Source organism: Biomphalaria glabrata, chromosome 6, assembly GCF_947242115.1.
Source record: "Biomphalaria glabrata chromosome 6, xgBioGlab47.1, whole genome shotgun sequence".
Taxonomy (NCBI): Eukaryota; Metazoa; Mollusca; class Gastropoda; family Planorbidae; genus Biomphalaria; species Biomphalaria glabrata.
The window spans coordinates 26,531,691-26,545,515 of NC_074716.1; the positions used below are offsets into that span (position 1 = coordinate 26,531,691).

At 38.0% G+C, this 13,825-nt stretch overlaps 1 protein-coding gene across 5 annotated transcripts in view; it reads right to left on the bottom strand.

The window, feature by feature from the left end:
- The window catches only part of LOC106070595 (sestrin-1-like), a 110,384-nt gene that overhangs the window by 9,520 nt on the left and 87,039 nt on the right, over positions 1-13,825 (bottom strand). Inside the window, exon 1 of one of the 5 annotated variants that reach the window (XM_056033689.1) lies at positions 12,120-12,158. The exons of 3 other annotated variants lie outside the window; for them this stretch is intronic. In XM_056033689.1, coding sequence (XP_055889664.1) covers positions 12,120-12,143 — 24 coding nt within the window. In that variant the 5' untranslated portion in view covers positions 12,144-12,158. Of the gene's footprint in view, positions 1-2,467; positions 2,985-12,119; positions 12,159-13,825 lie in introns of those variants that run through there. One more of the 5 variants, XM_013230536.2, reaches the window with a different exon arrangement.

Genomic DNA, 13,825 nt, shown 5'->3' on the forward strand with positions numbered 1-13,825 from the left:
GAGAAATAGCCTTGACCCAGGTCACCCACCAGCTGACAGGAAACCGGTGATTGAAAAATGCACTGTATCAGACGAAATAAGTTTCTTTGTTGGCTTTTTCTCCAAATAAATGCACTTATAAAACATTGCATTGGGGATAAAAGTGCACAATCTTTCTATTTCCTGGTCTAATCTTTCAGAAAGACATTACTAACTACAAGTTTACAAAGGGTAAGCCATAGGAAAATTCCAAGTTCGGGCTGAAGAAATAGCAAAGGTGGAAGAAAATATTTCCAAACGTCCAGATTAAAACAGAATCGAGACAAAATACTTTAAAAACAACTCAAAACTTTGAAGGTGGGGAAAACAAATGTTTAGTACGATATTTCTGTGGCCCACTTGAATACAAATAATTATTGTTTTTGGAGAAAAATCTATCGCTATGTCAACACAAATATTTACGTTCAGTACTTTAAGAGGGATTTAAATATGTCAGCAATGTTAGAAATTCTAAGACAAGTTTTGTTTTCTATTTGCCAAAAAAAAAAAAACAACAACCCACTTTAATTACAAATAAGAGCAGGTCGGTGTTCGATGCTAACATAGTAATATCTCACAATTCACTTTTAGCTGGTAACTTTTAAATTTAACATGTAATTTTTTTAATGTTTCTTTAGCAAACTAATCTGACCGAGGGCGCGCAAATGTTTGGAAGCTTTAGGTTTTTATTTTTTAAAAAAGGCTCAGGTCTACAACTATTTAGATATCAATATGTGTTCAGACAGGTCTACAACTATTTAGATATCAATATGTGTTCAGACAGGTCTACAACTATTTAGATATCAATATGTGTTCAGACAGGGATACAACTATTTAGATATCAATATGTGTTCAGACAGGGATACAACTATTTAGATATCAATATGTGTTCAGACAGGGATACAACTATTTAGATATCAATATGTTTTCAGACAGGGATACAACTATTTAGATATCAATATATTTTCAGACAGGGATACAACTATTTAGATATCAATATATTTTCAGACAGCGATACAACTATTTAGATATCAATATGTTTTCAGACAGGGATACAACTATTTAGATATCAATATGTTTTCAGACAGGGATACAACTATTTAGATATCAATATGTTTTCAGACAGGGATACAACTATTTAGATATCAATATATTTTCAGACAGCGATACAACTATTTAGATATTAATATGTTTTCAGACAGGGATACAACTATTTAGATATCAATATATTTTCAGACAGAAAGAATATACAACTTCTGTACAACTTAACTACAGTGTCAATCCTATTTATGCACATGTGTTGATGGTCTATTTTGTTGATGATTCTATATGTTAATGGTGCATGCGAGTTCATAGAAGACACAACAACAGAATGAATAAAGAATATACTTGATAACGCAGGCTGATAACTTCAAAAATTTAATAAACAATAAAAAGGGCACAGTCCTCTGTCGTCGCTAGCCTAGCGTCGTCCTCTAAGGCGTATTGTCCGTTACTCTTCTAGTTCGTAATCCTACTCTTTTATTACTCGTCACATCACTTAGGAAAAACCCGATTAACCTCAACTTCTACGCATCTTGTCATTACATATCTCTAACAAAGGCTTAACCCCAATTTATGCACATCTAACTAGAGAGGACTTGCAGTCACAAAATACATGTGGGCTGTGATGTAACGTGGGCACATTTGATATTACAAAAAAACAACAACCTTAAAGAGTGGGTTGACCAAATACCCAAGCAAGACAACAATAAATTATTAGCTCTTAAGATCCAGTATTGTTCGCTGATGTTTAAAAGTAAAGCCAATCTTACAGTTAAAAAAAAAAACAAAAGCAACCTTTTCTCTAACGTTTATGTCTACAAGACTCAAGGACAAGATCTAGGCATTAAGAATAGTTTCTTGCTGTAGAGCATAAACTTAAGTAGCAGGACACGCATGAGTTCACTTGATGTACACAGCATTGCTAGATATAGCAGACTGCAGTATATATATGTATGTTCAGGGATACAGTCACAACTTTACGCAGGGAAATAACCTTTTTATTTATTAAATTTTCTTTAAATATCAAACTTCCAACATATTTTGATACATAGAATTCTAATTAAAATTAAACAAATTGGATAATTTGTGGAACAATGAGTATTAAAATAATATACATAGTTTGAAATAACACATAAAACTTTAAAATAAATACATTAAATTAATAGCGATCATTATGATTCTGGGCTAATGCTTCGAAAAAGAAGACTAGATCTAGATCCTATAAGATCTGCTTAACACTTATTTGCCTTGTTTTTCATACGTTATGTAACAGTCGTCTTAAGATGTGCAGGCCCACACATAGGGTAGATAGCTAGCACGTTCATAGTAAAGTGTAATGCAAGTCCAGATGATATTGCCTTTGATAGACTATAGAAGGAACTCCTTAACGAAGGTAGAAACTTACTTCGAGTTTACGAGGTGAGTGATGGGGGTGATTATCTACATGCATGTCCTCATCCTCTCTAGGCTGTACGTCCTCCAGCGTGTCATTGTCGCTATCCAGCTCCAGGTCCCATTGAAAGTACTCATAGTGTGGCAGTGCTACTGCCTTGGGGAAGTGATACGTCCTGTTATCCACGTGTGTGGGGGAGCACTTCAAGTCGTGCATTGCACAAGGATGTTCACGGTGAGATGAGAACTCCCGAGTTAACGAGCTCTCGAATGGAGAACAGGCAAGGAATAACGAAGACAAGTTATCATAGTTGGACGACTCGTCTGATAAGTAGGTCGACGGGCGATGAAGCGGACTAGATCTATCCACACTTTCTATACACAAAGACGGAGTGGAACCACTAGGAAATACTTTGTTGAGCGTAGAATCCAGTCTTGAAACGAATACACTCTCACAAAGTCGCACACACAAAAAAAATTATCCGAACACAGCCAAGATGAGAACAATTTTATACTGCGTCAACAATTTTTCTTCTTTACTGTGTGCAATAAAGAGAAACTCGACCGCCCTTTAACCTTTAACCCAGCGTGCCGGTTGGTTAAAATGTGGGGTGTGCGCGTAAGACTAAACACGATTGGCTGACCTTGGAAAAGTCGGGATCCCGAGCAGACCTTCACAACAGCCATTACCGAATGTTTTTTATTAGTTGTATGAGCATTGACCGATTTTTTATTTTTTTTTGTGTGTGTAAAGTATCTCTTATTGTTTCAAACAAAGAAGCAGATGACGTTAGATAATTATAGTTGGCAACACACGTAGTCCAGATAACACAACTGCTGCAGATGAGCTTAGAGGAGAAACACATAATAAATAAAGTGGTCGACATACTTTTTTAATGCAAGTTTTTTTTTTAAGGTGGGGAGGGGGGGGCGTATGCAACAATCAGTTAAAGTTTGAATTACATGATAACATGGTCAGCAGGCTAGGCCCAATTACAGAATTAGGGCCTGGATCTATATCTCGTACATTAGTTGTTTTCCCAAATCCTACTGAAACAAAGAATGTGAAGTCTATAAATCTATGAAACAAGTTCAAGGTGTGTGCTTACATTCTCAATACATATAAAGCTTATGTCCATCTTTAAAAAGACACCCTCGATCTCAATGTCTTCATGTAAACAGCCTCAACTCTAGAGATCTCAATGTCTTCATGTAAACAGCCTCAACTCTAGAGATCTCAATGTCTTCATGTAAACAGCCTCAACTCTAGAGATCTCAATGTCTTCATGTAAACAGCCTCAACTCTAGAGATCTCAATGTCTTCATGTAAACAGCCTCAACTCTAGAGATCTCAATGTCTTCATGTAAACAGCCTCAACTCTAGAGATCTCAATGTCTTCATGTAAACAGCCTCAACTCTAGAGATCTCAATGTCTTCATGTAAACAGCCTCAACTCTAGAGATCTCAATGTCTTCATGTCTCGTGTCTATTCAGCACGAGATTGTATTAAGTACCACTCCGAAGAATTGTTCTAGTTGTTCTGGTCCTCTGTCAAGGTTGTTGCGCGACTTACAAAGTTAACGATCATTCGGGGATAACAGAGTGTTGTGTACATTACTTATAGCATTAGGGTGTTGTGTACATTACTTATAGCATTAGGGTGTTGTGTACATTACTTATAGCATTAGGATGTTGTGTACATTACTTCATAGCATTAGGGTGTTGTGTACATTACTTATAGCATTAGGGTGTTGTGTACATTACTTATAGCATTAGGGTGTTGTGTACATTACTTCATAGCATTAGAGTGGTGTGTACATTACTTATAGCATTAGGGTGTTGTGTACATTACTTATAGCATTAGGGTGTTGTGTACATTACTTCATAAAATTAGGGTGTTGTGTACATTACTTATAGCATTAGGGTGTTGTGTACATTACTTATAGCATTAGGGTGTTGTGTACATTACTTCATAGCATTAGAGTGGTGTGTACATTACTTATAGCATTAGGGTGTTGTGTACATTACTTCATAGCATTAGAGTGTTGTGTACATTACTTATAGCATTAGGGTGTTGTGTACATTACTTCATAGCATTAGGGTGTTGTGTACATTACTTATAGCATTAGGGTGTTATGTACATTACTTCATAGCATTAGGGTGTTATGTACATTACTTATAGCATTAGGGTGTTGTGTACATTACTTATAGCATTAGGGTGTTGTGTACATTACTTCATAGCATTAGGGTGTTGTGTACACGAAGCAGGACGTTTTGGCGCCGCCGTTTTGGCGACGCCGTTTTGGCCCCGCCGTTTTGGCGCGAAGGTCGTTTTGGCGCGAGCCGTTTTGGCGACGGGACGTTTTGGCGCAAAATACATTATGTACGTTTATTGTATTATTTCTTTTAAAAGAATTATTCATATCTATGTTTTGCATGAGTATTTGTGTTAAGACATATTTTTCACGTACTAAATGTAAATGTGTGTTTGTTTTTCACATCATTTTCTTTAATTAACATTTTGGCTTGTGTATGTGTGTTTATTAAGAGGCCCACTTTTATTTTCAAAAAAGTTTTTTCAGAAATTATTTTAAAATTAAAAACAAAAATCGAGTGAGAGAGGGGAGGGGTGGAGGAAAGAGTATATACAAGGAGTGAAATGTGATTAAAAGAGAGGGGGCGGGATAGGTGTCACATGTAATGACCATTCCCAAGGAGATGATCGCCAGACGCATGACGCCAACGACCAGTGCTCGGTGCTGGTCTTGTCTTCATTTGTTTAACTAACCTGCGTCAATGCGAGATGTGTCACCCAAATCACCCCTACCCAATTTCTCAAAATATATCTTTCCACGTTAGAGTTTGTACTGACCACATTCCGTGTCTTGATCTTTACTATGTGTGGAGTTATTGTCGTCATTCAGAATTCAGCGTAATAGAGCTTTAGATGTTAACATGGTTTTTGTTATATTAAAGTGTGACACTTAGCTAGTTCGTATATTACACTTATGTCAAATAAAAAAAAAATCTTTTGGAAAGAAATCCAAAAATGTCATCCAGTGCGATTAGCCTGTCATTACCATTCAGGAATCTGACTTATTATAGGCCTATATTCATGAAATAAGCAAAACCTTTATAATTAAAAATAAAACAACAATTCACTGAACGGTGTTAGAATTCATACTATGCATACAATATTATGGTAGAGTGAAATAAACATTGTTATAAAAGCTACGTGCTTATTAAATTATCGTCAAATGATATCTCGCGCCAAAACGTCCCGTCGCCAAAACGGCTGGCGCCAAAACGTCCCGTCGCCAAAACGGCGGCGCCAAAACGTCACGTACCGTTGTGTACATTACTTATAGCATTAGGGTGTTGTGTACATTACTTCATAGCATTAGGGTGTTGTGTACATTACTTATAGCATTAGGGTGTTATGTACATTACTTCATAGCATTAGAGTGTTATGTACATTACTTATAGCATTAGGGTGTTGTGTACATTACTTATAGCATTAGGGTGTTGTGTACATTACTTCATAGCATTAGGGTGTTGTGTACATTACTTATAGCATTAGGGTGTTGTGTACATTACTTCATAGCATTAGGGTGTTGTGTACATTACTTATAGCATTAGGTGTTGTGTACATTACTTATAGCATTAGGGTGTTGTGTACATTACTTATAGCATTAGGGTGTTGTGTACATTACTTCATAGCATTAGGGTGTTGTGTACATTACTTCATAGCATTAGGGTGTTATGTACATTACTTATAGCATTAGGGTGTTGTGTACATTACTTCATAGCATTAGGGTGTTGTGTACATTACTTCATAGCATTAGGGTGTTATGTACATTACTTATAGCATTAGGGTGTTGTGTACATTACTTATAGCATTAGGGTGTTGTGTACATTACTTCATAGCATTAGGGTGTTATGTACATTACTTCATAGCATTAGGGTGTTATGTACATTACTTATAGCATTAGGGTGTTGTGTACATTACTTATAGCATTAGGGTGTTGTGTACATTACTTATAGCATTAGGGTGTTATGTACATTACTTCATAGCATTAGGGTGTTGTGTACATTACTTATAGCATTAGGGTGTTGTGTACATTACTTATAGCATTAGGGTGTTGTGTACATTACTTATAGCATTAGGGTGTTGTGTACATTACTTATAGCATTAGGTGTTGTGTACATTACTTATAGCATTAGGGTGTTGTGTACATTACTTATAGCATTAGGGTGTTGTGTACATTACTTATAGCATTAGGGTGTTGTGTACATTACTTATAGCATTAGGTGTTGTGTACATTATTTCATAACAAAATAAAAAAAAAGTGTAATCGTGTGTGTTTGTTGTTTTGTTTCAGTTGGAACACTTCCTCTGACAGAGTGCGCATGTGCAGGCTGTTGTCTTGCTGTATTTTAGTTGGTGGCTTCCCATTGATTTCAACTCTCTCCAGACTTCAGGATATTTAGATTTATTTTGATATAGTTCAAGTCATTGGTTAGAGAAAGGAAAGAGGGTGGAAGAGAGAAAAAGAGAGAGAATACGAGAGAGAGAGAGAGAAAGAAAGAGAATAAGACAGAGAGAGAGAAAAGGAGAAAGATAATACGAGAGAGTAAGAGAGAGAAAGAGAATAAATCGTCTACAGTAGTTGTCAGTTTCACGTAGCATAACAAATCTGCCATAACAAATTGACATAGTGCAGGGATGTTCTCTCTGAAATTACATTGTACTACCAAATCTCAGACGGCTGTCAAAAATGTCATACAGAATAACAAACGGTGATGTTGTATACAATATTACAGATCACGAGCGAAATGTGGCACCGGACATGTAAACCGAGAATCCGATGAGTGATATAAATAGTGCAATGTCTATCAGGCTAACAGTTCAGGCTGTTCTATTAGTTGTTGTTTTTTTTATATTCTTGACCAATATCCTCATTGTTTTATTTTTAGTAACAAAAGTCTATAAAGATTTTAGTCAGTGATTCTCGACCTCGGATACGCGTGCCATGGGATCGACTCGATCTATCAGATAATAGCGCGTGCCATGGGATCGACTCGATCTATCAGATAATAGCGCGTGCCATGGGATCGACTCGATCTATCAGATAATAGCGCGTGCCATGGGATCGACTCGATCTATCAGATAATAGCGCGTGCCATGGGATCGACTCGATCTATCAGATAATAGCGCGTGCCATGGGATCGACTCGATCTATCAGATAATAGCGCGTGCCATGGGATCGACTCGATCTATCAGATAATAGCGCGTGCCATGGGATCGACTCGATCTATCAAATAATAGCGCGTGCCATGGGATCGACTCGATCTATCAGATAATAGCGCGTGCCATGGGATCGACTCGATCTATCAGATAATAGCGCGTGCCATGGGATCGACTCGATCTATCAGATAATAGATACAAACTATGCCTTTTCTTTTTTCTGAAGGGAGCCTTATGGTCAAGACTCACATCAATGTCCGAGAAGTCCCCCGTATTGAGTTGAGGTCCAAAGCCGAAAATTGATTAGAACTTGACTTATTCCTACTCTTATATATAATGTTAACACCTGCACGTCACTGGAGACACCCACACACGTTCCATTTAGTTTGACATCGAAAATCGAAATCATTCAAAACAGATAATCTTAGAAAATACAGATTTTTTTATTATTTTTTTTGGGGGGGGGGGGGAATATTTTGCTATCTATATTAAATGCGCATAAAAAAAATTGGCTTATGAATTTATCCAGTATGACCTCATTTTAACTCCCCATAATAGACATTTAGCGTTTAGTCTGACATGCTATAAGCACTAATTAAAGTGATTATTGGCAAAGATGGTCGGTCTCTAGACCTAATGGTTCTTGAAATGAATCTAAGTATCTTGACCTAAGAAACATCTAGACCTAATGCAGTGGCGTAGCTAGAGTATATGATGCCTGGTGCGGTACCTCATCTTGATGCCCCCCCCCCCAAAAAAAAAAACCCAACAACAACTAACTAATTAATAACATTGCAAAACCTTACTTTTTTTTTCAAAATAATATGTATTCATTAATCAAATATTGTTAATTCTTTCATGACCTTAATGACCTTTCATGACCGCAGCATTATCATAGCCTTGACCCCTGCAGTCCATTATGTCTAAGCCATCCAAACGCAATTTCTCTAGAATCATCTCAGCGATTCCAGCAGCATGCGTGTCCTTTGTGTCGATGAAGTCAACAAAAGACTCACGAACCTGCACCCAGTCATTCTCCATGACAACATACCGTAACATTTGGGAAATTTGATCCAGCTTTGAGATTCCAGCTTTGAGATGTCAGGTGTAATGTCAAAAATAATAGAGAAATATTTGGCTTGTTGATTTGTTTTTTAGCGTGATCTCCCAATATTGTAATAAATTCATTTTGTATTTGTGGAGACATGCATGTATTCGGTCTGGAACAAAGCTTAGTTCGAAGCACATGCTCCCTCAAGAGTGGATCGTACTTTGATAGTAATTTTACTAACTCTCCAGGTTTTCGTCTCTTGTATAATCAAATCTTGGGCCTTGTTGTCAATATTGTTCCCTACTCTCAGGCAAACTTCAAGTTCCCTCCAAGCAAGCGATGACTGAATGTGAGCTCTGCTGGTCTCATGTTTTTCTATTTTCGGGGATAACTCCACCACTCACTGAATCCATCTTTGGATTTAAATGAAGATTTGGTACTTCATCTTGTTGAGAAGAGTGTGCAGGGGAAGCAAAATAAGGATTCTTTTTTTTTTTTTTTGGCGAATAACACATCCACTTTCTAAGAACTTTCTCGCCGTTTGACATTTGCTGGAAAAACCAAGCCTTTGAAAGCTTTCTAGCCTTTCCTTTTGCTGATTCTTGATGTTTATACGCCTCTCTGAATTGACTGTCCATACGCTGAACTGTTTCAGATCCTTGAGTGAGAAGGTGTATGCGAATATTATCTGTGATGACATCAGGCCTATCTCCAATGTGGTTCAGTTCAGAGTTTATTATCCTGTTTTCTGTATTGTTTACACTGTCTGATGGTTCAGCTTCTTCAGTATGAATTTTTGAGGACATGCTTGTGTCCTTCCTTTAGTCTCTAGAACCTGCGGTATTGAAGTATTTTCTTCTTTTCACGATGTCGGCCTCATCATTTTTTTCTGGATTCAATGATAACCGTCTCATCTTGCTTTGTTGCTTTTAATTGTTCAGTTAATTCATACCCATTAACAGCTCGCCTATAGTCGGTGGACTCTGGCAATGATGTGACTTGAAATTGTCTCGATGCTTCTTTAGACTTAAGAAATTTAAGAAACGCACCTCACTGCAGTCAAAGAAACTGCTTTATGCAGATGACATTGTCCTCTGGTCAACCGGCAAGAAAGCCGACCAAATACAGGCGGCATTACAAGCAGACCTCCAAACCATCTCCTCATATTGCGACAAATGACAGATTCAGATAAACGTTGCCAAAACGACCTGGTCCCTGTTCAGCCTAGGGATCGACATTCTTAAAGCTCTATTCGAGCTTCAACTCGGTGCGACTCCAGCGTGAAAACACGCCAAATATCTAGGGGTAACCCTGGATAGAAAGTTTTCAATGCTCCAGCACGTCCAGGAAGTTGAAAGAAAAGCCTCGGAGAAGTTAGCGTTACTAAGAAAGCTGGTCAGCACAAAGTGGGGTGCCAAAGCTTACATGCTACGCACATTGTACTTAGGGGCAGTCAGATCACAAATTGAGTACAGCTCAAGTATATGCTAGTAAAACTGCCCTCGAATCACTCGACCGAGTACAATCACAGGCACTAAGGTTCATTTGTGGCACCTTTCGGACAAGCCCAACAAACGCTGCTGAAATCTTAACAAACGAGGCACCTTTGCATTTAAGGAGGTAGAGGGCGGTACTTACAGCCTATGAGCGCTATAAAAGGGGCGACTCTACGCTACCCACCTCAATATTAGTGCGACAGTGGAGAAAGAGGAACTGCATAAAATGCGATCGTTCCTCCACATTGCGGCCAATTTGTCAAAATCAGCTGGGCTCTCCACTGACAGAATCCCAATTAGAAGAATTAGTACTTGCCCTCCGTGGAGGAGAAGTCGGCCCCACAAATAAGCATGTCCCTTATAGGGCAAGAGGGAGCCACCAAGAGGCGATTAACAACTGCCATACTCCAAAACATGGCATCAGCTACACTGAAGCCCTACCCATCCGATGCCATTTTCTGTTATACCGATGGGTCGGTAATAAGGGACCCCGATAGATATGGGTATGGGGCCCTTATAGTCTACCCAGACCGGACAGAACCAGAGATGCCGATTTTTCCGTCTGAGCTTAAAAGGGTTTTGAGGCGCCAGCCAGACTAGTCAGTCTTGAGCATTGTTCATCATTTTGTTTACGTTACAGAATTACAATTAATTAGTTAGTTTAAAAAACCTCATAGAAAACAAAGGTTAGCTTATTTAAAAATATTGACATTACAAAAGAATTATTTCCAAAATTAAACTATAAAGAATCATAAAGAAATGAATAAACTAAGACGATTATTTAGAGCTAGAGTTTAGAAATATATTTGTAAACTCAATATCTAGATTAAACCAATGGACTAAACAATGAAGTAAAAAAAAAGGTTGGCCTATCTTCTTCTTTATACTACAGAGCATTGATCAGTGTAGTAACAACATGTACCGTGTGTCCGAAATAAATCTAGTAAATTAGATTCAAACTGTTCTATAGCTTACATTGTATGGAAGAAATAGTCAAGGAGATGAAACAAAATAGCGACGTGACTAGTTTATAAATCGTTAGTTCATGTTTTAAATACAGTAGTTTATGTTTGTTCGTGTCCATACAATTAGTCGTTTTAACTGAAACGCTCATGGAAATAGGAAATTAATACACACTGGGGGAATTTTGGTACCCCTCTCCACTTGGTGCCCTGTGCGGCCCGCACCACCCGCACATTGGTAGCTACGCCACTGACCTAATGTGTCTTGATGAGTCTAAGTATCTAGACCTAAGAAACATCTAGACCTAATGTGTCTTGATGAGTCTAAGTATCTAGACCTAAGAAACATCTATACCTGTGTCTTGATGAGTCTAAGTATCTAGAACTAAGAAACATCTAGACCTAATGTGTCTTGATGAGTCTAAGTATCTAGACCTAAGAAACATCTAGACCTGTGTCTTGATGAGTCTAAGTATCTAGAACTAAGAAACATCTAGACCTAATGTGTCTTAATGAGTCTAAGTATCTAGGCCTGATGTTTCTTGAATGAATCTAGGTAATCTAGACCTGATGTTTCTTGATGAGTCTAAGTATCTAGACCTAATGTTTCTAGAATGAATCTTAGTATCTAGACCTGATGTTTCTTGATGATTCTGAGTATTTAGGCCTAAGAAACATCTAGACCTAATGTTTCTTGAATGAATCTAAGTATCTAGACCTAATGTTTCTTGAATGAATCTTAATATCTAGACCTAATGCATCTTGCCTGACTCAAAGTATCAAGACCTAATGTATCTTGCCTGACTCAAAGTATCAAGACCTAATGTATCTTGCCTGACTCAAGACCTAATGTATCTTACCTGACCTGAAGTATCTAGACCTAATAGCCCGAATGTAATGCACTTACCAGTTCCAGCCAGTCGATCCTCATAGAGTGGTAGCCATGTATCCGAGAGAGACAACAACATACTACTGTCTCTGTGTCCATAGCTAGTGGACTAGGTAGGTGGCTAAACCACAATGACCATCACTGACCCTCCCAGGCCCTTACACTTCTAACATTTTTCTTTCTCAACGTATCCCCTCCTTCCCCACCCCTTTTCTCTTTTCACCTTGGACTGCTCAGTTGATCAAGCAATGTCCTAATCGCCCATGGTCAATTCAATTACGCCATCACGGTCACGGTAAAACAAAGTGAGAGCCATTGGCCAGTTAGCGAGAAAGAGAAAATTGCCAACGAAGCAGAAATACAAAAACTTGGGTGAGATTCGCAGGGCCAAGGTAACACACAAAAAATTTCCACAGGTAAGGAGACCACGAGAGATTGACGGGACAAAGAGAGCGGAGAGTTTAGGCTCAACTTTAGAAATAACTTCAAGTGTCTGTGGGTTGAGCAAATAGGAACGACACAGGGACCTACAAAAAGAAGACGAGGAGTGTGATTGTGTAGCGGTGTGTGTGTGTGTGTATGTAGCGATGCGTGTATGTGCAGGTTTTGTTTGAATTAGTTCCTGCCACTAAGCTGTTGGTACAAAGTAGAAAGAGGCTCATTGACCACCAGGACGTCAAGGTGACCGTTGACCAATCTGCTAAGCCAGCCCATATTGCGTCGTGTTCCTTCTGGTTTCGGAGTCAAACAACTTTTCATGCTAGGATATCTCAAGACAAAGACATACATTACCAAGATGTGTCAAGTGTCCAGTCTAGGGTTCAAAAATGTCACGTGTGTACCATACAAAGATAGTCTAACATTTTTTAAAATGTCAACAGTTATTCTAATTTAGTACCAGCCATCTAAGCATATATATACGGTGTATAGGATCTTTCGAGTTTAGTCTGCAGTATACTATCATTCTCTAAAAAAAAAAAAAAAAGTCAGCAATTAATTGAACACAAGTTGCTGATTCATCATTCATCGGGCACAGAGTAAGTTACTAAGAAAGTACTATGGTGTGATTATGTTCAGTTAATCTAGTACTTCATAGTAATGGCTTTAGAATTAATTGGACCCTAAGTCCTACAATTATGGAATACCAAACGAAAAGACAATGTTTGTTAGAACTAATTGTAATGTACAGTCAGTAATGCTTATTTGTAGTATTATGTCCGACTAGAAGTCTGAACACGCCCCTGCCCACAATGACATTTGATACGCCCTTGAGAGTGAGACAAGCCTGACTAATGACGTACTTTTGGGGTATTATTTGGATGCCATGTCTCATCACTGTACAGTTCTCTTTGTACTTTCAAATAAAGCTGACGACAGCTGGCATGCGGTCATATTTTTAAACTTGTGACTACAGAACTTTGTGGGACCATGACAGGTTTCTACTTTGATTGACCTGATTGGTTAGATATTTATAGGCTTTCATCGATGTACGATGTGCTAACAGAGAAGACATCAGGGTCGATGTATACAGATAGATCCTGATGTACGATGTGCTAACAAAGAAGACATCAGGCTCGATGTATACAGATAGACACCAAGACAGTGAGAATCACTTGCAAACGAATTTTAAACTGATATTCTTTATGAATAACTATTTCATGCAATAATGGTGTAGCTGTATTGTTTTCGGCTTTGAAAATATGTTCAAACAATTATGAAAACAT